The 26924-nt window shown below is 36.1% G+C and overlaps 1 protein-coding gene across 1 annotated transcript; it reads right to left on the bottom strand.

Annotated features, from left to right (window-relative positions):
* Positions 1-23893: 23893 nt before the first annotated feature.
* LOC121255116 lies at positions 23894-25018 on the bottom strand. Its single transcript, XM_041155400.1, has 2 exons — positions 24820-25018; positions 23894-24498 (listed from the first exon to the last, which is right to left on the bottom strand). The coding sequence occupies exons 1-2, from the start codon at positions 25016-25018 to the stop codon at positions 23894-23896; spliced, it is 804 nt and encodes a 267-aa protein (XP_041011334.1).
* Between the last annotated feature and the right edge of the window lie 1906 nt (positions 25019-26924).

Genomic DNA, 26924 nt, shown 5'->3' with positions numbered 1-26924 from the left:
GTCTTTCTTTGGATTTGATTCTACCCGTGGCCATAGTTTGGGAATCCCTCAATCAGGGGGCAGCACTGCGTGCACTGCCAATAATTCTTACCTGGCATTGCAATCTACCCAGTCCTTTAGCACCATCATTCATTTATCAGTCATTGCCCGTAATTTTATATATTAAAACATTCATTCCCTTTGAGTCCTTTCTTTTCCTTTCATTCATTCCTTTCCTTTTCATTCTTTTCATTCATCAATCCATGTCATAAAACATCTTTTCATAACGTAAAGCATAAAACCTCATCATTCATTTCATGGAACATACATACAATAATTACTACATATAACATTCATTCATATGCATACAACTATTATTTGGGGTGCATAAAAAGAGGCTACCAAGAAGACCATTACATACGCATACTTGAGCATTTATACCTTAGCATACATTTGTAAAACATGTTCATACCAAGAAAACATTTCTTTCTTTTCATTTCATAAAAGAACAGTTTTCATAAAAGCACTTCATAAAGCGTTCATTTTTATTTTTATTTTCATTTTCATACTTTTAGAAAACTCTAAAAGAGTATGAACGTAATACTTACCTGGACTCCATGCCATACTCATTTCATGCAGTCCATTCATGTGCATGTCAGATGGCAACCTACATACACACACATAACCTTGACGTCATTCTCTATCTAGTGCATAAGCAGGTAAACTAGAAAACACATACCACACTTCACTTAGACTTTCCTCACTCAAACACACTCTTCCTTCTATCCCCATCTTTTATGTTTTCCTTCATCATGTTTCCTCTTTCTAGGACCATTTTGAGGTTACCTTTTCCAAACCACTTTGAGTGCTTATCCTTTAAAGTGAACCTTCATAATTAACCTTAAAGTTGAGACACACTAACTCTTCCTCACATGCTTCCTAATTCACGTTCTTATTCTTCAAGGTGAACCTCCTTAATTCACCTTAAAGTTAAGACACACAGTCGCCTCCATCATTCTTTTTCTAATAAACCATTCATCCTGATGCATAACTTGGACCAACCAAGTCATGGGTGCCAGTCCTAGTCGATACACACGTCCCTTCTTTCATGTATCCTAACATACTTCATCCTCATTCCCATCCATGCATACCACACAACTTTAAGCCAACATTGAGGCTTAAACATCATGTACTCATGTTTGACAGATTATCCATCACATATGGTAAATTTGTTCTGCACATGTGTCTAACTAGATTATACATGTATCCTACCCCTTTTTATCACATAAAATCAACATATACCTAATTGAATGCCTGCTTGTGTAAACAAGCTCCATACTCCGATATTAACCTTCACTTAAACCATGACCCTTCATGCTATCTGTCCAACTTCACAGTTCATCCCAACACTTAACACAACATAACTCCATTCATGACTACACCTCCCATCACATCACGTAGGTCAAAACTACTTCCAAGCTACACCGTTATCCGTCACTTCACTTGGGATCCTGCCACTTCACTTCTGCACCATCTCCTCACTCATCATGTGCAAGACTCCAAATGCATTACCCGTCACTTCATGAAATCTTGTCACTCTCCCTCTACGTCACTATTACATCACTCCGTCGCTTAATGCATACTCCCAGCCATAACACTACTACACAGTGACACCCGTCACTTCGACCACACAGTCACATCACAACTACTCCGGGAGACTGTTCCACAGTTCCCGACACCCCACATTACGCTCCACACTTCTCAACTATGCAACCATCCAACACTTCATGACATGCCATACGAAACATCACAACTTCACCACGCAGAATACACTTCAAGTGTACTCCCTTCACTCTACACTATGCCACACATTACCATTACAGTACACACTTCACAACTACCTAAACAGCACAATCCACAACGACACAACACACTTCACAACTACGCCCATCACTTCATTACACAGCAAACTCCATAAACACCACAACACAGGCCACAATCCTCTTTACAATAAACTAACAAGGGAATGAGAGAGAGGGAGTTATACCATACGTCAGGATAACTCGTTGCATTGCTCGCTGTTCGGCACAGCCCAGTGGCATCAGAAGCCATTGGCTTGGGCAGTGGCCGCTCCGCCATGGTCATTATTGTGACTATGGAACGAGGCTATCTCGGGGACTGGATCTAGGGTTTTGGCAACTAGATCTAGGTTGTGAAGGGTGGCCAACATGGTGAGGAATTCGTGGATGGCAGTGGAAAGGCCGTGGGTGGCGGCTAGAGCCTTGTATGGTGGTTGCCCACCATGTAAGGTGGCTCTTTGGGCTACTTTGGAGGCGGTTGGGCTCATGGCTGGAGGGAAAGGGAGATTTGAGAAGGTGGTCATGGGTGGCCAATGGTGGCGTCGATGGATGGTCACGACGGCGCTAGGGTATGGAGGTTGTGCATGGCCTAAACTAAGAAAGGGAGAGGAAGGCTATGTGTGGGGAATCTAAGGGCTGGGTTAGGCTAGGTGGTGGGTAGGGAAGCTTCGGTGGGATTGTGGTGGCGTGCGGTGGCCCTACGGTAGTGGATTTGGGCCATAATAGGGAGGAACTGAGAGAGGGAGGTGCTACTCGGGGAGAAGGGAGAGAGAGAAGGGCTCTGGTGACTTTGGGGAGAAGCTTACATCGATGAGGGGCTGGATGCGGTGGCGCAACTGGTAGCAGGGAGATGGAGAAACCATGTGAGAGGGGCTCGATTTTGGGAGGAGGAGAGGGGAAGGAGTTGTAGTGTGGGCTGGGTCCGTGAGGGGTGGTCATCAGTGGAAAGGGGAGCTCGTGCTGTGGTGGTCGGAGATGAGCTGTGGCAGTGTTGCTGTGGGAGGAGCTGAGAGAAAACGCAGGGGGAGAGGGGCTATTGGCTGGGGGAGGAAAAGAGAAAAAGGGAAAGTGGGGGAATGAGGGGCAAGAGTTTTCCTTTTGGGTATTTAATCCTAGCCCTTCATCTAGGATTCCTAACCTAGATCCAATAATGGACAATTAAACACTGATTTAATCTAAGTAACTGAGAGGAATCAAGATAGAAATACTATATCATCAATTTAAACTCAACTTTAGTTTATAAAATAATAATCTTTCATCATTAATAAATGATGAATTTTGCTAAATAATTTTAAAAGAATAAAATCATCTAATTAATTAGAGTTTTCAACATAATGTAAATCAAATAATATTTTTAAATAACTAAAATCATTTAGATAAAATGATTTTCTACAATTATAATTTTTGGTGCTTTCAAAATATTATAATTGTCTTACTTAAAATCAAGTTTAGTTCAATAACATTGGAAATATCCCATTTAAAATATTTCTTGGACATTTAAATTATTTCAAGGGCTTTAAAACATTAGACTTCATTAAAATCACCCGTTATATTTAAAACCACAGCTTTAATATTTAAACGCGTAGACAAGACTCATGACCAATTGAGAGAAAAAGAGGCGGGTTGTTACATGTGCGTGAAGAATGGGGTGATGGTTCAATTGTGAAGTGGTGGGATGCCATTTGAACTGACGAGATCACAGTGTTGCTTGAAAGTAATTTCGAGCTACGCTATGTGATGGGAAGTGTAGTTGTGAATTTGGTTATATCATGTTATGAGTTAAGATGAACTGTGAAGTTGGATGGGTAGCATGAATGGTCATGCTAGTCGGGTTTAAGTGAAGGTTGGTATCGGAGTATAGAGCTTGTTTACACAAGCGGGTGCTCAATGGATTATATGTTGCTCTTAGATAATAAAAAGGGTAGGGTATATGTGTAAAATGGTTGGACACATGTGCTGGACGGATTTACCATATGTAATGGGTAATCTATCTTAAGCATGGGTACATGATATTTAAGCCTCAAGGTTGGCTTAAAGTTGTATATTATACATGATTAAGATTACAATGAAGTGTTGGTTATTGGGTATGGATGAAGGAAGAGAATATGTGTATTGACTAGGTTGAGTTTTATAACTTGGTTGGTCCAAGTTATGCATCAGGAGGAATGATTTAGTAGGAAGAGAATGATGGAGGTAATTGTGTGTTTTAGCCTTTAAGGTGAATCAATGAGGTTCACCTTAAAAGATAAGAATGTGAAGTAGAAGGCTATGTGTTTAGAAAATATGACCTCAAGAGGGTCCCAGAAAGAGAAAACGTGATAAATGAAATCATAGAAGATGGACTGGGATGAAAGAGTATGTCTGGATGAAGGAAGTCCAAGTCAGTAGTAGTTTATGTATTTTCTAAGTTTATGCTATGCACTTAAGGAAATGAATAATGTGAGGTTATCTATGCATGTAGGTTGTCATCTAGCACGCACATGAATGGATTGTATGAAATGAGTATGGCATAGAGTCCAGGTAAGTATTATGTTCATACACTTACAGAGTTTTCTAATAATATGAAAATGAAAAATGAATGTTTTCTTTATGATGCATTTATGAAAATGAAATGAATGATGTTTTATGAAAATATGCTATGCATGAATGTTTAAAGGTATATCTATATATGACCTTCCTTGACAGCCCCTATTTGTGCACCCAAAGTAATAATTGTATGCATATGAATGGATGTTATATGTAGTATGTATTGTATATATTTTCCATGAAATAAAATGTTGAGGCTTATGCCTAATGCTCTGACTAATGTTTTAAATGATGTGATGAAAGTGTTTTTGAATGACGCTATGAACTGAGTTTTAAATGATGCCATGAAATGATGTTTATGATAATGTTTAAGCTCATGCTTTTGAATGATGTTTATGAAATGAATGGACTGGTGACCGAAATGAATGAAAATAAAAAGACTGAAAGAAATGAATGATAAAATGAAGCGTTAAGGTTTATGCTCAATACTTTTAAATGATATTTAAAGTGACATAATGAAAGTGTATTTTTAAATGATGCTATGAAAGAGATTTTAAATGAGGCTATGAAATGATTTTAAATGGTGCCATGAACTGATGTTTACAATGATGCTTATTTCTTATGCTTTTAAATGATGTTTTAAATGCTGAAGTTCAAGCTTATTCTTTTAAATGATGTTTATGAAATGAATGGACTGTTGACTAAAATGGAATGAAAATGAAAAGACTGAATGAATGAAAGGAAATGAATGTTTTAATGTATGAAAATATGTAACGGCCATGACTGAATGAATGGGTACCAAAGGAATGGGAAAATTACAATGCCGGGTAAGTAGTACTGGTAGTGCACCTACTGCTACCCTTGACTGAAACAAATTCCCAACCTATGGCCATAGGCAGAATCCAGGTCTAAATAAAAACCGCTAACCCTAACACATGGAACGTAATAGTGTGTAACGGTCAAAGGAAAATGAAAAGAATAAATGAATGCATGAATGCTTTAGTTTCTTTATGAAGGATGTACAAGGTGTGTGAAACGTTTTAAGAAATGAAAACTTTTTTAAAGAAAAACCCCGCATTGAAATGTTTTAAATGAAATGAATACTTATATAAAGTATGTATGATGAATTATGAATGTATGTATGTAAACCTATGTTAGTATATTTTGACTGTATGAAGTAATGCTTACTGAGTATTCGACTCACTTTAGTTTTTATGTATGTCCATCTCCCTTTCAAGGACAACATGAGGACAAAGCATCAAGACAAACATAGCCTAAAGGAAGAGTGACTGAAGTCTAGGCAAGTTTTATGTAGCATATGAAAGAGTATTTTGTAAAAGGACTCTGTTTATTTAAACTTAATGATTTCCGCTGCAAAACTCTCTCTTATATTTATGGAATAGGTTTTACTTTTAAAATTAGAACCTTTCATATCCTGGAAAGGAAAGGGAAAAAGTTTTAAAAGGATCAGTAATTCTTGTCTCATTTTCTTAAAAACTATTTTCTAAAAGTCCCACCAAGAGTACAGGTGTTACATGGATTGTGTGTAACCCTTATCTGCTCCTCTCTTCGCCGACATTCCATTTTCCCTCTTCCAAACCATACCTTCTCTACAGGATTTGTGCTCCTAATGTTCGCTCTTTCGCTTTATTCTCTTCTCTAGCCACGACGTCGACTGCTCCCAACGTGCTCGGCGCCGAATCCAATCTGTGAATTGGTCAACAAAACGCGTTAGGGACACTTTTATAAAGGAGAAGTTGGGTGTTCATCTCTCGGGTAGGCAAAAATTTACACTTGATCATGTTGGTTCAAATGTAGAGTTTAGACGATTTATAACTTTCTTTAGAGAGATGATGTAAAAATTTAGAATAAGCCTGAAGGTTTAAAGAGTCACTAGCTAATGAAAATGAGCTTAATTGCATGGAAAACTAGAAGTTGGATTCTTAGTTAATGGAGATTTGTTTGGAGTGCTATACGGGATTTGTCATAATGTGTAGAACGGAAGTTACGGTGTAAACCTATTACTGGATTTAGAAGTTGGAAGAACATTAATGATGGAAAATATTGTAGATTTTTGAATTATATTGGGGAGGGGGAGGAAATTTCTCTTATCATAAAAATGTTGTGAAATCTTGTAAACACTTATTAAAACTAACATAGCATATTGGTAAAGTAATGAATGTACAAAATTCTGAACAAGTTCTCAACAATTCTCCAGGTAAAAACGTAAATTGATGTTGTTCAATGACTTGCATTAAAAGGATGTGCTTTTAGAAGTTATGATTAGACCCTTCATTCAAAAAATAGTGGTACTTTTATTGAGAAGCTTAAACTCTTGGCTTCTTATAATGATAAGGTTGCAAAAATTGTTTTAGAAAATGCTCCTAAATATTTAAAGTATACTTCACCCAAAATTCAAAAATATATTTTTGAAGTGTTTGCAAAGAAAGTGCAAAATAAAATTCGTCAAGATGTTAAGAATTCTAAATTTTACATTATTGTTAATGAGGCATGAGATGAGTCTAAAGAAAAAAATGACTTGAAATTTATTGATAATAATGGTTTTATACAATAACCCTTTTTTTTTTTTTTTATATTGTACTTGTTAAAGATACTACATCGGCATTGACTCCAAATAATCAAATATCTAAAGTTTTTTATCCTCATTATCTTGATATTCAAAATATTAATGGACAAATATATTATGGTCGAAATATACAAGGTGAACGTAAATGATTGCAAGCATTTTTTCTTAAATGATGCTCATATGCACATTCTATATTTATTATTTTGCTCACCAATTACAGTTAGCATTAGTTGTTGCATCTAGACAGCTAGTTTTTGTTCATTAATTTTTCTCAAATTTGAATCTCATTATCAATGTGGTTGGTGCTTCATGTAAACGGCATGATACTATAGGTTGCTCAAGCAACACAAATTGCACATATACTAGTTATCGATGAACTTGAAAGTAGAAAACGAGCTAAACAAATTGGCACTGTCAAATGAGTTGGTGATTCTCGTTGAAGTTTTCATTTTTATTCTATTTACAGTCTACTATGAATGTTTGGAGCCATTTGTACGATGTTTGAAGGGATAATAAAAGAAGTATCTACTTACTCTTAATGGGAGGATGTGAATGTTGTTTATAAAATAATTAGTTCATTCCAATTTATATTTGTTTTATATTTGATGAAAGAAATCATGGGTATTACTGACATTTTTTGTCAAGTTTTGCAACAAAAGCCTCAAGATATCTTAAATAGCATAAGTTTGATTTTTACTATCTACTAGAAAAGCACTTATCCAAAAGTTGAGATATGAATGTTGGGACAATTTGTTTGAAAATATTATCTCTTTCTCCAACCAATTTGATATTGACATTTCAGTTTTCAGTACTAGTAGAAGATCGTGGTCGTCATCAATGATGTAACATTACGATAGTGCATCATCATCATTTTGACATATTTAATCCTAATTTAGATTTCCAATTGCGAGATATTAATAGTAGGTTTGGTAAATGAGTGGCAGAACTTTTAACACTTAGCTCAGCTTTGGATCCAAATGATATTTATAAATAATTTGATATTGATGATATATGTTGTCTTGCATAGAAGTATCATCCTTTTGATTTTTTATAGAATGAGAAAATTAGTTTGAGGTTTCAATTGAATCATTTTGAAGCTGATGTGTATGAGAAAATTAGTTTGAGGTTTCAATTGAATCATATTGAAGTTGATGTGTATACTAATTCGAAATTTCATAATTTTTCATTTAAGCATGGAGAGAAACCTGGTTCTCTCCAAAAATATTATGGAGGAAATGATTAAAATAAAATTGTTGTGTTTATTTTATCATAATTTAAAAGGAAAAAAAATTGAAGATTATAAATGGAGATGACTTGAAACCTAATGAGTGGGATGAAAAATAATAATGCAAAGAACATATTATGAGGATGTCGTATTAAAAAAAATATATGTCATAAAAAATATGGTTATTATTGAAGGGAATTCACTCCTAATCTCCACTACCATCCAACACAATGATTTGACCCAGGCTGATCATGAGTAGGGATATAAATTTTTGATTCATTGACTTGCGAAGTTTCTTTATAAGTAACTTCCAAGTTATCCCAAATTTCATTTGCCGTCTTACAAGTCATTATTCTATTGAATTCATTCATGTTGAGAGCATTATATAAGAGATTTATAGTCGTTCAATTCAATATTATAATTCTCTCGTCTTCACGATCAAACTCTTCTTCTTTCTTTTTGACCTTTACTCCATCAACAACTTTTGTTAGGATATAAGGTTCATTTACAATACATTTCCAAATTTCTCAACCTTATGCCAGAAGGAGAATTTTCATTCTAGCTTTCCAGAATGTGTAATTATCTCTGCAAAATAGTGAAGGTCGATTGCTAGATTAGCTTTCAGCTACAATGTTAGCCATAAGATCTTAATTCAAAAGATAGTTAATCATATAAAAGAACCATAACTCTGATACCAATTGTTGCCCAGATGACTAACACAAGAAAGAGGTGAATTGGGTTGTATTTAAAAATTCACAATTATAAACCAAATAAACAATATAAAATATGAACAAAATACGAAATTGTAGTAAATATAAATAGTAAGGGTAAAAGATAAGCAAATTCAGCATTGAGGTTCAACCCCACTACCTACATCCTCACCTCAAGCTACCCCTCAAGGATTCCCAAATTCACTATTAAACCTTTGAGCAGTACCGCTACAAAGAATCCATGTAGAATACCTTGTACACTTGCAATCACCTTGCACGTGGTGAGGAGCCTTGTCCCGTGGGCAACAAAAAAATTTCTCTCACCCAAAGGCGAGAAGACTTACCTTTCGATAGGTGAGGAGACTCACAATCAAAAGGCACGAATACTTGGCGACAAGGCTCTAGGAGGTTAGATTGGACGACTAGTCTAAACGACCAACTTAAAAGAACAACCTAAACGACATCTTGAAATCCATCACGAGATAAAAGGCGAGTAGCTTTACAGCTCGGTAGGTTAGCAAGAGGGTTCTATCATCCCAATCGGGAGTATTTTCACTTGGTAGGTAAGGAGACCAATTATATTCAATGCATATGGCATCTATCCGGTGGGATAATTCCTCCCGACCAGGATCAATCTGCTGCTGACCACCAAATCCGAGTTCCTTAACCAATTTGTTGGCGACCAAATCCTCCTGAACTCTGCAATTCAAGCGACATATAATTGAATATTCTATTTTAGATAATCTTGTTATTCTTGGGATAATTCCTTTTATATTAGTACTTATCTTTAGAAACTATGTTTCAGATTTTCATGCTAGATTGTAACTGCATTTATTTTATTTCCAGATTTGAGTTTTGACATCTATTTAATCCCTTCTTGTGGGATGAATAAGGAGTCTTTGAGTTTTTAGAGTATGAGTTTAAAGTAAAAATATTTTAGAGTTTATTATTTTACGTTTCTTTCAAGGAGGCAGATCTAGGGGAGCAGAGGTGAGAGTCGCATGGTTCATCAACTGACTCCAATGAAGAGCACCAGTTTTATTGTTCTTCTTTTTAATTTCATTATGAACTAATTTTATTTTCTAGAGTTTTGATGTAGCCTAGCAGTGAACACACAATTTATATTCTAAGTTATTTTATTTTCAATATTTCCATGATTGAATGTTTATTCCTTATTCTTAATGCTTGAATTTTCTAGCTAACTATTATTCGATCTATTAAATCACAGTGAGACCGAAAGGTGAGTTGTGATTAAAACTCTAGGATTAAGCACCATTAGTTGAGCGAAAATAGAGATACTTTACCGCGATTAGTGTCATTTTTTAAAAAAATCTAAAGAACTTAATGAGTCTCCAATTAGTTAAATTCACATAGAGATATGAAGTTATTAGTTGGAGATATTTTTGATATTATTTGAGAGAAAATATTAAATAGTTAAGAGATTTTTATCATCAATTGGAGATAATTGGAATTCTATGACATGGAAGAATAAATTGTGTTAGACTTACTAGATGAAATCAAACGCTCTAAATCTATTCTTATTATCTTTGAAAATCTTAATTTTAATGTTTTTGTCTTCAGTTTAATTTAGATAATCCATTCTTGAAATTTTGGTTTTCCAAATAGTAATTAATTTAGTCAATTTCAATATTTAATAGCATAATTATTCCCTGTGGGTTCGATATCTGTTTTCTTTAAAACACTTTATTACTTGTTACGATTTTATACACTTGCATATTTATTTTTAGCACAACAATCATTTGGTAGAACCACGAAAGTGGCTTTCTTTGAGTGCAAGACTAGATTAGAGAAGATCCTTAAATTGGATAACCTGCAAAAGAGGCATGTTATAGACATAGACCGGTGTCTTACATGTATGTGGAATGGAGAATCCTTGGATCATCTTTTACTTCACTGTGACGTGGCTAGCTCATTATTTTTTGATAAGTGGCTAGCTCATTATGACAAGCTATTTTTAGGCCTTGTTTGTGTAACAAGATATTTTCAAATATTGTTAGATTCTCTCATATATTTCCTTTCCAAACATCACTCAAACACAATAATTTTTAATTTCAATTTTTCAATTTTTTCATCTAATCATTAGCTAATCATTATCCAAACACAAAACTCAATAGAACTTTCTTAAACTTCCAAAAAAAAAAAAAAGATAATATTTTCAAATTTCAAAAAATAATAATATTAAAAAATTGTTTGAATTTTTTAATTTTATAATATTTTTATTCAAAATTTTCTCTCTCTTATCCCATATCCCAAAACACAATAAAATATCTTAAGTTAAACCATTTCACTACCATTCACAAATATTTTGAGATATTCTAAGTGTCCAAATGAGCCCTTAGTCCTTTTGGACTAATTTGGGCGAACCCTAAATGGGTGGTTGATCTATTTGGAAATGGTGGTTAATCATCAATATGTGACCTTTGGAAAATAATCCAATTTGATGAGGTGCAAAATGTGATCAACACTAATTTGGGGGATCCCTAAATGGGTGGTTGATCTGAATAATCCTGTTTCACCATTTAGCTTTTGAGCCAGCACAATGATCTTGATGATGCAGGGAAAGACATGTACCACCACACCTTCTTTAAGATGCCCGACAACTAGTCATTTGGAGACTATTTTAAGAAAGAAGCCATTAAATGGGCTTGGAAACTTCTTACAGAGGCAAGTTATTTTTAAAGATTCATATTAGATGCTTGATTGTTGGGTTGTGACACAATTTACAGACGTTAAAAAAGTTTGAAGTTGTGATTTACAGATTGTGTCATGTATTTCCACCCGTAATAGGTCTCTCATAAGCGTCTTCTTGTTTTGTCCAAAATAACAACCAAAAGCCAATATGATTTGACTATACTTGGACGAGAGTCTTGAACGTCAGAAACCTTTTTGCTAGTTTCCTCTTTAGCAAGAAAACTTTTAATTTCTCAAGTTTCACATCTATCGTCCTATGCTTCCGACACATTTTATAAGTATATCATCTCTCCACCCAAGAAATAATATTATCGTGCCAGTGAGTGACCATCCAACTCCTAAACCTCTAGGAACTCTCAATAACACCATTATTTGCAATGAGACTTAAATTAAATTAGGTATAGACTTCATTAATATCGCATTAAAAGATCTAATAAAAAATCGATTTGTGCAACAAATATAGTATGTGACGTTTTAGCTACTAACTAGCGATATATCCATATTTTGTCACTTACTAAATATTTTTTTTTCCAATCCACTATAGGAGAGAAAAAGAAAAATATTGAGGTAAATTATCTTAGCCTAAAACCTTTCTTGCATCAGTACAACCACGAGCAAAGTTTTTAAGCTTAATTAAGTTGTATCTAATAATTCAGACTTTTACCTCAATTACCATGCAAACCTCCAAGGTGCTTAGTATTACTCTCAAGAGGTACTACTAAGTTTATATATATGCAAGAACCTATTTGTTCTCACTAGAAATAAACAAAACTTGAATAAGATTACCAACGCTAATAACATAAAGAGGTGCACTAAAAAAACTTTAAAATGAGTGTGCCAATTAAGAATGTCTTCAACATTCTTGCACATAAGATTTTAATGTCTTACTTGTGAGACATATTAGCAAGTTTTAGAGAGTATGTATTTATCTGTGAGTTAATCTAAGTTGTTTCAAGATTATAATGTTCAATTTCAAATATAGGAGCAATTAATTTTTGCGTTACAAAAATGGCATGCAACTTCAGTTATTGCCCACAAGATTCTCAAAGGTAAAATAGTGGTTTACCGCTAAGCTTTTTAATTATCTCTTGTGCCACAATGCCTAATTATTAATTTCTAACTTAATTTTTGTACAAATTTATATCGTATAAGAGATTAATTCTAAATCAATCTCAACTATACTTACACTAGGAAAAGTAATTTATCGAGGCAGTCACATGCAAAAAATAATAATTTCTTCCTAGATTGAAGAAATCAATTTGAACTAATCATAAGCATTGACTATTTATACTTAGACTACTTAATCCTCTATTTTATCACACTCTAACAAAATTGAAGACTAATTTTTAAAACTAGCCTAACAATACAAGTGATAAAATAACCTCATACTTGAACATGTAAATATAATACATGCATAAAAATAATCACATTTCATCCAAATAATTATTATTCATAAAAAATAATAATCTAGGCAATTTATAATATAAAATAAAATGACTAACAAATGTAACAAAATAATGTCATGGCAAGCATGTATTCAATAAACACATGCAATAATATATTTCGAAAAAATAAATATTCATGTGCCACATTTTCTGAATAAGTTTTAAAAAATAAAAAAAAATAAAGAATTATAATACCAATTTGCTTTAGGCTTGTAACCTTCTTGAGGCCACTCCCTCCTGGATGCCCAACTTGTATAACAGGCTTTTGCTTGTTAGGCCAAGGCCCAGTTGGCCTAGAGATTTTTTTTTTTCTCTTTAAAAAAAAGTATTGGGCCAACTTTTCTTTTAGTAAGATATTATAAGAGCAAAAATTGATTTATGAAATGGCCCATAGCTTGATTTAAAAAAAATAAAAATAAAAAAAGAGCAGCCCAACATAGCCTTGCACCTCTAAACTCTCTCCTGAGAAGCACAAGCATGTTTTTAGAAGCCTTTTAGGTACCTCAGAATCCACTTCACAGCTTTCCAATATTGCTTTCCTGAGTTACTCATGTATCTACTCACAACTCCCACTACATGGGCAATATCTGGTCTTGTACAAACCATAGCATACATAAGTAAACCAATAGCTGAAGCATAAGGAACCTTACTCATGTAGTCTTGTTCCTTCTCTGACTTTGGTGGCTGATCCTTGCTGAGTTTGAAGTGACTACCCAAGGGTGTGCCAACTGGTTTGGTTTATCCATATGGAACCTGCTAAGTACTTTTTTTTTGCATACTCAACCTGTAAGAGTCCCAACGTACCTTTGACTCTGTCTTTGACAATTTTCATGTCAAGGATTTGTTTTGCAGCTCTTAAATCTTTCATTTCAAAGTCTTCTGACATCTGCTTTTTCATATTATTGATCTCATCAAAACTAGCCCCTGCAATAAGCATATCATCCACATACAACAATAAAATAATGTAAGAATTGTCAAAATGTCTGACATAGCAGCAGTGATCTGCCTGACATTTGTTGCATTGTACATAAACCTGTCAAATTTCTTGTACCACTGTCTAGGAACTTGCTTTAGGCCATACAAACTCTTCTTTACTCTGTAAACTGAATCTTCCTTTCCCTATACTACAAACCCCTCAGGTTGATGCATGTAAATATCTTCTTCTAGGTCTCTATGAAGGAAAGCTATTTTAACATCTAACTGCTCAATAAATAAATTTTCAGTAGCAACCATAGCCAGAACTAACATGATGGTTGTGATCTTCACCACAAGAGAAAAGATCTCAGAGTAATCAATACCTTGTTTCTGCTAAAAGCCTTTTACAACAAGTCTAGCCTTGTACCTCTTATTGCCATCATACTCAGTTTTCACCCGGTACACTCACTTGTTGTGCAATGCCTTCTTCCCTAATAGAAGTTCTGTCAACTCTCATGTCTGATTCTCTAACAAGGAATCTATCTCATTATTCATGGCTAGCTCCCACTTGCTAGAATTTTCATCTTGCGAAGTTTCCTCGTACCTCTGCAGTTCTCCACCATCTGTCAAAAGAATGTAATTCAAAGTAGGTGAGAAATGCTGTGGGAGACGAATAGTCCTAACTCACCTGCGAACTATAGCTACAGGTGTGGACGGCTCTAGATCTGACTGCAAAATAGTAGGAATGGGTGCACTAGGCCCACTATCTCCGTTACTCACGTCTCTGCACTGCACTAAGGCCTCTAGTCTCACAAACTCAGACTCTTGAGGAACTGTTTCAGCAACTATATTGGACTTGTCCTTGTACATAATCTTCTCATCGAATATCACATTCATACTCCTTATAATTTTTCGACCCTACTCATCCCAGAAACAATAGCTAAATGACTCATCTCCATAGCCAATGAAATAGTATTTCTTTGACTTAGCCTCAAGTTTACTATGAGCATCATAATTAACAAGAACATAAGAAAGACAACCAAACGTTTTAAGGTAAGAAAGTAGACAACAGTGCTGACTGCGTCTGCCCAAAAAGTAGGTGATAATCCAGCCTACAACCTCATGCTTCTAGCACATTCATTAATGGTTTTGTTCATACGTTCAACAACTCTATATTGCTATGGTGTCATAGGAATTGTCTTCTCCATTCTAATACCATGAGTTGCACAGTATTCCTTGAACCCTCCATCAATATATTCTCCACCATTGTCAGACCTCAAATATTTCAGCTTTAAGTATGTCTTTGTCTCAACCAAGGCTTTCCAATTTATGAACACATTAAATACATTGAATTTATACTTCAAAAAATAAACCCATACCTTTCTGCTGTGGTCATCAATGAACGTGACGTAGTACCGAGAACCTCCAATAGATGCCACTAGAGAAGGTCCACACACATTTGTGTGCACAAGATCCAACTTTTCTATTTTCAGTATTTTGCCACTCTTCAAGAAACTGACATTTTTTTATGTTTCCTCAAAATGCAACTATCACACATACTGAGATAAACTGATTTCAGTTTTGGTAGCTCCCCTTTAGACAGTAGCTCTTTCATGCATTTCTGACTCATATGACCAAGCCTACAATGTCACAAATCTGTTGTACTCTCTACAACGGTAGTAGCAACAGTATTATTCAAACTAGTAGTGATATACAAAGTACCAGTTTTCTTACCTCGAGCCAGTACCAATGCTCTTTTAGTGACATTTCTGGTGCTATCTGAGAACACTACTGAATGACCACAATCATCAAACTACCCAATAGAGATGAGGTTATTCTTCAACTCAGGAATGTGTCTGACCTTTTGTAAGGTCCACTTGTTCTCGTTAGGGAGTGCAACATCAATGTCTCTCATTTCCACCACTTTTAATGTCTCTCCATCAGCTAGGTACACCTTCCCAAAATTACCAGTAACATAGTTCTGCATTATCTCCTGATGGGAAAATATGTGGAAGAAAGCCCCTGAATCTAGTATCCAGTCATCAACTAGACTATGAACTGCAAGTAGCAGTGCATCTTGTACTTCTTCAGTTACCACATTAGCACTATCATTCTCTGTCTTCTTCGAGTTTCTACAGTTCTTCTTTATGTGACCAGTCTTGCCACAATTCCATCAAGTTGCATATTGCCCAAGCCTTGACTTGCTGTTGCCTCTGTTCTTTGATTTTGATCTGCCTCTGTTTGAGTTCCTGTCTTGTGGTCTCCACCTAGAATCAACATTCAGTGTTGAACTCAAACCCAAGGTCTAGTCTGAATCCTTCTTGCTCACCTCCTCAGCCAAAATCAAACGACATATATCATCATATCTTAGTTTAGTTTTCCTAGATGAATTACGGACAATCATTCTCATGGCTTCCCAACTATTTGGTAATGAAGCCAATAGTATCAATGCACGTATCTCATTATCAAACTCAATTTCAACAGACGATAATTGATTTGTGATAGTATTGAAATCATTCAAATGTTGTGCAACTAACGAATCTTTTGCCATCTTCAAATTAAATAACTTTTTCATCAAGTGTACCTTGTTATTCGCTGACTGATTTTCACACATACCTAACAAAGCCGCTATGAGATCCGTAGTCATCTTCTCCTTGATGACGTTGTGTGCAACTGATCTCGATAGGGTTAGCCGAATAGCCCCTAGAACCTGTCGATCTAACAGGTTTCAATCAACAATTGCCATATTGTCTAGCATTGTAACACCCCGCTTCCCAAAAAGACATTTTAGAATTTTCGGAAAGCCAGTGTGCTACTACTAAACTTGAACTTAAAAACTTTTTCTTTTTAACAACGCGCCAAATGCGAAAGTTTCCATAAATAAAACAACTTTAATAAATACTGAAAATCCAAAATAGAGTACACGGAAGTACTTATTTTAAAAAAATATACGGAAGTCTCATGTGCTTATCAAAATAATTTATTTAAACTTTAAACCATAGCATAATCTGTCTAGACCTCTACCTCGCCTCCAGGGGTCAAGTCTTGTCCTGCAGTCTCATCCTCATAAATGTCATCACCTGTGGTAGTTTAAAAGCATAAAAACAACTAAAATGAGTCGAATACTCAATAATCAACACATCATACAGTAAACATAATAAACATAAGGTTTCTTGAAAAACGTGCATACTTACAAATACATATGTAATTAACATGAACATGAACTTATCTTTCATTTATCATAGGTCGTTACCCACTGTTTACCCCCGTGAGTTAGGGTTAGCGAATCTAAGTAGATTCTGATTTCGCCTGTGGCTGCGGGTTATGGAATACATACATAAGGAAGACATACTGGGTGCACTACCAGCATGCACGACCTGGCAATCCAGTATGCCCATAACATCAGTACCATCTTCATATCATAACATTGGCCATTACATATTTTATCATAATCATACTTGCATACTTGTCATTTCATAGATTTGAAAAGAAATCACATACATATTTGTCATATCATATCATAGATTTCAAATGAAATCGCATTCTTTCATAATTGTCGTGATACATGTTTCCTCACATAAATTCATGACTTTTCATAAATAATTTTATGCATAACTCTCATATAAAATCATGCATTTCATAAATAATTTTATAAAATAACTTTCACATAAAATCATGACTTTTCATAAATAATTTTATATATAACTCTCACATAAAATCATGGATTTCATAAATAATTTTATGAAATAACTCTCACATAAAATCATGTATGACTTTCCATAATTATTTTAATGCATAAATTATCATATAAGATCATTAATATTCATAAACCTTTATATAAAATCATGACTTTCATAAAATACTTTAATGCATAAATCTTCATATAAAATCATGATTTAAGTACGTAAAAAGGGGCTTCCAATGGAGGGCGTACATGCATAATATTTTAATAAAAAAAACATGTCGTTTACCGTACATACGTGTAAGGGTGTGATCATGCTACTTACCTTGCAGTGCTAATCCACTATTTTCGGCACGTAATCGGTCACCTATAAAATAAACACGTAATTTCCATAAATTTCTAATTAAACATGTGATTTTATTTAAAACCTAAAATTCTAAAATAATCTATATTTCCTAAACCTAGATTCTTCCTAACACTAAAATATTCTCATCTTTTAATCTTAAATAGGCGTGGGTATTTTTGGAAAATCAACATACTAGGCATGGGCATTTTGGGAAAACAATACAAGGGGCATTTTTGTAATTTAACTAACCCACCTAAAATTGATTTTACAGGTTGCATGCATTCGGGATGGGTTTACGCGTGAAGTAAAGGTAGGGGCTTACCATGATCAACAACTAAAGGCGGGGCAAGGCGGGTGTGGTGGAGACACCGACGAGTGGGCCACCATGCAATTGAGAGAGAGAGACGGAGAGTGAGAGAGACGAGATGAACAAGAGGGGGAGGACACGGCTTGAGGGGAGGACTTACGTATAGTGGTCCGGGGCGTAGTTAGCCAAGCTGTGGCCGTGTGTTGAGGACATTTTCGGCGAGGAGTGACGGTTGACAAGGTGGGAACTTGGCTCTACGGTGGGCTTTGAAAATACTCTGTTTTGAGGGGCTAAAAACAGGGGAGGATGGCAACGGCTTGTTGGCTTTTCCAAGGGCATGTCGTGTAGTGGTTCTGCTAGCTGGGCAACGAGGTGGACTAGGGCAGATCTAGGTGGTCCTTCGTGGTGCTATGGCTGATGAAGGAGACGTGGAGGAGCTTCCTGCGGTAAGGGTGCAAGCAGGGGTTAGACTTGCTACTGCGACGTGAAGTTTTCCTTCAGACTTGTTCTGTGTAGTGGCCTGGCAGTTTAGGGTGCACGTGAAGGCTTGGCTGAGCGACGGTGGTGGTGGGCAGTGTTATGGAGGGTGTCGGCACGTTGGGTGGCTTCCGTTTGGGGTTCTTGTGCTGTGTGTGGAGAAAATGGCGTAGACCAATTCGGCAAGTGAGGTTATTTTTAGTGGGGTTGTCTGCGACGAGGGGCTTGCTTTTCTGCTCTGAAAACCCCGGGATATATGAAAGGCAGTGTGTGCAAGGCAGTGCATGAAGTGTATAAATGGACACAGTGACGTGCATGCGGAGGAAACAGATGAAGTCGTGCATGCATTGGTGGATGCGTAAGAGGAAGACTCACGGTGGAGGACTAGGGGAGTGCGGCTTGCAGTTTTGGTGAGTGTACCATATGTATATATGATTGAAAACCTAAAAGAAAACCCTAGATAAAGAGAGACGTGAATGTGCATGTGAGTGGATTGTTTGAAATTCATAGAAGAAAATCAGGTAGGGAGGAGTTTTATTATGAAAATGACTCATGAGCTTGGAGAGAAAATAATAATAATAATAATGATAATAATAATAATAATAATAATAATAATGATGATGGAGCCTTAATTTAAAAAATAATAATCTATCCGATAAATTCTCTAATGGGTTTTAACTTATTTATTGAGCTTAAAAAAAATTATTCGTAATTTATTCCTAAAAAATAAAAAAAATAAAAATATAAGATCAGATCGTTACAAGCATCTTCCCCAACAATGGAAGATGAAGCCTCTTCCCATAGAGGTAGTCATCTATCTGCTTCCTTCAGTAGCCATAATTTGTGTCATCGAACATCTCGATCCCAGATACCTACACTTCTTCTCCAGCCATCATTTTTCCTCAAACCTGAACCTTGGCTCTTGATACCAATTGTTGTGAAAAACATTGACAATATTGAAAGTAAACTCGAAAAGAACAATCAAACAATCACACGACACAAGTTTTACGTGGTTCGACAACTTGCCTACGTCCACGGAAGCTGTAGATAATTTTTATTATTTGAGAAATCACAATACAATAATGGGTGGCTACTATGCATACATTGTACGGCCACAGTGACAGAAAAGAAACCTTTAAATAGGGTACATGGTGGAAACCCTAAAATCTCAATAAAAGTAATGTTCGCTCGAGCGGTGTGTTGAGCATGCATCGAGCGAACCTATTTCCCCATTAATTGCTCGAGCCATGTGTTGAGCAGCTCACGAGCGAATTCTCTGACTTGAACTCTGCTCTAGCGGTATGCCGAGTGAGTGTCGAGCGAACTCTTTGTGATGCCTACGCTCGAGCGGCTAAAGACTCCGCTAGAGCGATGTGGACCAGACTCCACAGTACTCAACAACAGGCACTCAGCATGGGCAGCACTGCACACAAATGGTGTGCCCATGATGCAGTCCTTTATGCACTCTCTACTAGCAGCAACATAACGAAACTCGTGGTGCTCCTTTGCAAGCAGTAGAGCCTCCATCGCCACCACCCAACTGGTTTCTGTAGCACTTGTATGGGTTGCCGCATTTCGGAGGTGAGCACATCACCACTGGAGTGCACTGTGCACCTACAGGTGAGCACTACATCTTGACAGCGTAACACCTGAATGGCACAACTTAGTTGCACCTCGACGGTGCTCCTCGTTCCACCTAGATAGTGCAAATCTGGCTGTCACGAACACCATCGTGCTGCAACACGTATGCCGCTTCTCATCATATAGCACCCAATGCAGCATTTTGTGCAACTAGTGTTCTTAGCGACATGGGCATGGGTGCGCGTTGCACCACATTACAGGTGGGTTGATCCCACGGTGTGCCGTGGTGTTGCACGGCTCTCATCAGCCAACATTGCTCTTTGTGGTAGCTGTGAAGCTTTTCCCCGTCAACTCCTCAGTGTTGGTCAAGGTTGCTCGTTGTGCCATGCAGATGGCGTCTCTGCCTTACGACAACTTTTTCCAGCACTACACCGTTGTAACACTCTACTGTACGAATATTGAATACTTTATTTAATGGATGATGATTATGGAAGAAGATGATGAAATGATTCATATGATTAGGATAATTGTTCTGCTTCGAGGCATGACAATTATCACCTCCACAAGATTTGGAATTACAGCTTGGGAATAGTCTTGATTATTTCCCTCTTCCCACTCCCTACATATATACTATCTTAGAGTCTTTTCTTACATGGGCCTCATACAAAAGTAATAGAATAAAAAACTGTAAAGTAACTAATACTAAAAGATAATTAGGCTTAAGGTCGCAGCCCACAATTAGCCCAAAGCCCATCTGGCTTATACGAAGCCCACTTGCAACATACTTTCCCATTTGCATCATGCACCTTCTCGTAATACTTCGAATACGTTGTGTCTTCTAGGTCTTTCCTTTCTCTACTGACATCTCCTTCTTCCCCTTTGTTGTTAAAAGATTGTAAGTTAAAACTTTAGACACTATGTATTTTTTACTTGATATGTTTATATGAGTGTCTTTATATTATTTTAATGATATATTTTTATTGGCATATGATATATATTTTGTGATACATAAGTTGTATTAAACGTATTTTATTTTTATTTTAAATTTTACTCTCATATTTTTCGAAAAGATAGAAATAATTCTTTTTATATTTTGTTTGCTTACGTTTGCCTCTAGCTCTATTAATTTTAGATTGTTTTAAATATGTTTGGGTGTTGATTCATTTTCATTTGACAGTGTTGTGACGTAATCTACAAATGTCAAAAAGTTTGATAAGTACTATTGATTATATGTCGAGTTTTGTCTAAAATTAATTGAGATTGATATTTTAGAAAACTTGCATGTTTTCATTGTGAAAACCTCACCAATCATTCTTCTACAATATTTTCTATATTGAATATTGTACTAGATTTTTTTTGTCATAAATAGTGTAGACTTCAGCTATTTTTACGTGATCATGTGTTTCTATTGCAAAACTATGAAATAGAATTTTGTACTTATTGTTTAGTCATAAAATACTTTCTTATTATTGCATTTTTACTATTATTGTAATGCATTCTGAAGACCGTTAATGCATGAGATTATTGATGCTATTTCTACTATGATTATTGTTACTGTTATTAGCCTTGTCACGAGCATAAGATGTGACAAGTGATTAATGGAATTAGTGTTATTGTTGTTGGCCTTGTCATGGGCATAAAATTGTGGCAACTAGGAACTGATTAATGGTATTGCTGTATTACTAGCCCCGCCTCGTGTAAAAGTAGTTTAGTTACCATTATTGATATTGTTATTACTTACAATATTAGGATAAATTTTAAGGAGCTACACTGATGCTAATTTTTTTGTTTATCGTTGCATTGTTTATAAACCACTGGCTCATTGTTTACCCATTAGTATCCGTTCACGACTTACTAAGTCAGTAGACTTACCCATTTATTTTCTATATTTTTCAGGTGTCATTAATGATCGTGCTGATATTAGGAATAGACGTTAATAGCGCGGAATTGGATTAGAGTAGTACGGAAAATGGCAGATGACATAAATAAATTCTTTAGATTGAAGAGTTATTTGTTAGTTTAGTTCATTTTCTTTGTGAATAATTCTTGAGACAATTGATATTGGAGAATTTTGGTTTTTTTTTTTTTTTTTATGAAAACAGAACAACTTTCATTCATAATAATTCCTCAATACAATGTTTATCAAACTCTAGCTTACTAGAGATCATAACAGGCCCTTCCTCAACCCAACATTGCATTTCCTCTAAAGACAAAGTTATTTTTGCTAAGATATGAGCTACCTCGTTACCTTTTCTTCTTACAAAACTAATCCTCCAAACATTCAACTCTTTCAAACTCTCTTTGACATCTTGAATAATTTGCCCATATGCTGTCCAACATGTATCTGGATTCACCACAGCCTCTAAGATTACTTTTGCATCTCCTTCTATAATCACCCTGTTAAATCCCAACTTTGAACACAACTCAACTCCTTTTCTCATAGCAGCTGATTCTACTATAAAGGTTGAGACAACAAGTTTGGTTCACTGTAGGCTGCCATCTGCTCTCCATTATGATTCCTAATTATAACCCCAACTCCTACTTTCTGATTTTTTGAATCTGTAGCAGCATCAAAGTTGACCTTAAGCCACCCTTCCTCAGGTTTTCTCCATAAAATCATCTCTGGCATTGGATTTCCTGTTGTATTCCCCATTTCCTTCTTCTGTTGTGCATCTTTAAACTCTTTTAAGGACAATAGAGCAGATTGAACGACCTGTTTTGGGCCATCAAAGTGATCCTAAAAAAAAAAAATCTATTTCTCCTGTGACATATCCCTCTTAACAAAACTGCTACTTCTTTTAACTTCTCTTGAGTCAGCCTTGAGAGCATTGTACCCCATAACTCCATAAAATCCCCAGCCATAACAGTCCACTTCTGTAAAGCACTTTCCTTTTCTGCCCAAATATCACTCACAGCAGAACATTGCCAATGTACTTTGCTTTCCTTTTTTGTTTTGTCTTCATTGAATGTAGCACTTCGTAAGCAATCATAACATTATCTGTAATTGCTCTCCCAGGTATGAATGCACTTTGAGAAGGTGCTACAATTTCTAGTAACACTTTCTTAAGTCTATTGGCAACAGTTTTTGATAATAACTTATAAAAGACATTACATAAACTAATAGGCCTAAAACCCTGTACAGATTCAGGATTTTTGACCTTAGGAATTAATGCTATATAAGTAAAATTAGACTTAGGATCAATACCATCATTTAAAAAATCCAAAGCTGCCTTGCATACCTCCTCCTTAACAGTGCTCCAGTGCTTTTGATAAAAGCCAGCTTCAAAGCCATCAGGTCCTCGTGACTTTAATGGTGACATTTGCATCAAAGCTTGCTCAACTTCATCTGCTGAGAACAGTTAAGCCAGGTTTGCATTCATTTGATCTATAACTCTACCTTCCACATTCATCATAACAGCATCAATATCTTCAATAGATGGTGTTGTAGTCGAGTAGATGTTTTCAAAATACTCTTTGAAAGCCTTCTGAACACCTTCCTTGCTTGTTTGTAACTTGTTCTCCATGTCCCTTATTTGAGTGATCTAGCTCTTCATCCTTCTTTCAGTTGCACATGAGTGGAAAAATTTAGCGTTCATATCCCCCATTTGATACCAATGAGTTTTTGATCTCTGCCTCCACTTGAGATCTTCCTGCTCTAACATAATTCCCACCTCTTCTCTCAACCCCTTTATCACTTCAATATTTCCCCATTCTTCAGCTGCCTGCATCTCTCTCAACCTTTCAGTTTTCACTCTTAACAAATGATCCCTCTCTATGAATGTATACTTGCTCCATTGGCTTAAAGCCTTACTGCATCTCTTCAATTTTGCTTGTAAAACTGCAACAGAGTCAAGTCCCTGCTCAGCTTTATCCCATTCAGCTTTAACTACAGGTCCACAACTTTCTTCAAGAGACCATCCAACCTCATACTTGAAATTCCTTCTTCTTACATACTCCTCTCTTCCCCCCTTAAAAGAGTGAAGGATAATAGCACTATGATCAAAAGTACATGTAGCCATAACCTCCACTTTCGCCTTATCAAAGAAACCAGACCACCTTGCATTTGCTACTACTCTATCAATTCTTTCCTTCATAAAAGTTTCATCACTATGGTTATTGCACCAAGTGAAAAAACTGCCTGTCCAACCTAAGTCAAATAGGTTACATTTATCTAGAGCCTCTCAAAAATTAACCATTTGGCTTTCACTTCTTGGTCTCCCTCCCATCTTCTCATTTTGTTTTAGAATTTCATTAAAATCTCCTAAAACACACCACATCTCATTGGTAGGTTTTAGAAGCTCCAATAAATTCCAACTTTATGTTCTTTTGCTAGCGTCTGGATGACCATAGAACCCTGTCACTACCCATTTTATGTTATGTTCCACATCAGTCACCCAACCACTTATATGATGACTTGAATAATTAATAAGCTCAAATTTGGTATCTTCTTTCCATAGCATCAACAAACCTCCACTCCTCCCTCTTGCATTAACATTAAAGCAGCCTTCATATCCTAACTTCTTCCTCAGAACTTCAGATCTTCCTTCTTTAAGTTTAGTTTCCATAAGGAAAACTAAACTGGGCTTCTTTATTCTTATCATCCTGACAAGATCTTGAACTGTTCGGGGGTTCCCAAGCCCCCGACAGTTCCAACTTAAGGTTTTCATTGCTGCTGGCGGGGTTGCTTAACAACCTCCGCCAATACAAGTTCAATCTCCAAACTACCTTCGACAGTATTCTTCTTACTTTTGTTTCGTATATGACTTAAACTCTCATATTCCCTTACTTCTTTTGCACCTCTCTTTTTGCCTGTTTCAGCCATACTCATAATAACTACTCCAATGGCTCTAGCTCTTCTTTTCCAAGACCCTCCTACTGACTTCGATTTCTCAGATATTTCCAATCTGTCAGTTAGATTATAATCTTGCCCTTTCTGCCTTTGTACCAGCTTATTGTTTACCCCCATATCTGCAACTGATAACTCTTTGTTTAAAGTCCATTCAAAAGAATTTTCATTGACCAGGTCAACAAATACGCCTTTTAGATCTCCCACTCCTTGATTCTAACCCCTTTTTTCCTCTCCTTCATCAACTATAATCTCATCGAGATTATCTACTCCCACGTCAACCTCCTTTCTTTTAGCAAAACCCATCTCTTTATCCCTCCTATGCGAATTCAAATTTAAATTTGAGGAATTTGAATTCACATCGAGATTATCTAATCCCACCTCAACCTCCTTACTTTTAGCTAAACCCATCTTTATCACTCTTATGCGAATTCAAATTTGAATTTAAGGAATTTGAATTCACATATTTTGATTTCTGCTGGATCTCTCCTAAATTCCTGGTAACTTCCTTCTACTGCGAAAATTTCATCTGCTGCCTCCCTGCCAGCCCTGCCACCTCATCTCCTCCACTCTCCACTGTAGGGACCACCACAGAGTCCCATCTACCCCTTTTTTCTCTGTTGTCTTCAGCCTCTCTCCCTCCCCCATTACCACCACTCCATCTTTGTTTCCCTGGTATTTCTGCTTGCAGCCACACCCCAAATTGAGGAGCCTTGCCTTCCAATTTTTCTCTATTTGTCTTACAAGACAGGGAATCATGAATAATTGTACCACAAGAAAAACAAACTTGTGGTAATTTTTCATATTTGATAGGAATCCACTGCCTTGAACCATTAACAAAAATTGTTCTAGCTCTTGCTAATGGCTTCTTCAGATCAATCTCCACCTTCACTCTAAGGAACTGACCCCATCCAATTTCTTCCTCGTCTACATCCACCTCTAAAACCCTTCCAATTGACCTACCAATCATTTCCCCAGTATCTCTATTCATTCTTGCAAGTGCAAGATTATGAAGTTGCACCCGCATTGACTCTCAATCAAACATGATTTTTCCTGGCTGCAAATCACCCTCAAACGCCTTCAGAATAAACAGATTATTATCAAATAACCAAGGCGTTCCCCCTTTTACCTTTAGCTTATCAGCATGATTATTGAAAACAACCACAAAACAATTCTTCCCCACCTCATGGAACACTGCTGGTTTACTTAAGCGCCAAATCTTTGACATAATTGACATGATTACACTCTTGCTAATCACTCTATCAACACAAACTTTTCCCACCAGACACAATTCCCCTTTTTTAATCAACGCTTCTGCTTCCTCCTCATTCGGTTCTATTGTCTTCATCTCCTCTTCCGTCAACTTCATCTAAGTTGTTATTTTTATTGATTTTGATTAAAAGGGTTTACCCCAAGTATAAGATATGACAATTAACGTATGAATAGAAACACTAAAGGTCCCAAGGTATAGGTTTATCGAGTCGGAGAACCAGGGTTCAATCCCCCCATTCTTGAAATAAAAAAAAGTTATTATACTCCATAAATTATGAAAGAAGACTTATGTTATAAACGAAGAAGCTGGATGAAATATGACATCACATTTGGAAGCTCCAGGTCCCAAATGCCCTCAAAATCTTTCTTTGGAGATCTGCCAAAGACATACTCCCCACCAAGGTGAACCTGCATAGAAGAAAGGTAATTGATTCCCCTTTGTGTCCATTCTGCCA

The sequence above is a fragment of the Juglans microcarpa x Juglans regia genome, chromosome 3D (genome assembly GCF_004785595.1).
Source record: "Juglans microcarpa x Juglans regia isolate MS1-56 chromosome 3D, Jm3101_v1.0, whole genome shotgun sequence".
Classification (NCBI taxonomy): domain Eukaryota; kingdom Viridiplantae; phylum Streptophyta; class Magnoliopsida; order Fagales; family Juglandaceae; genus Juglans; species Juglans microcarpa x Juglans regia.
The sequence above is the reverse complement of the archived record's forward strand: the minus strand, read 5'-3'. Positions and strand labels throughout refer to the sequence as shown.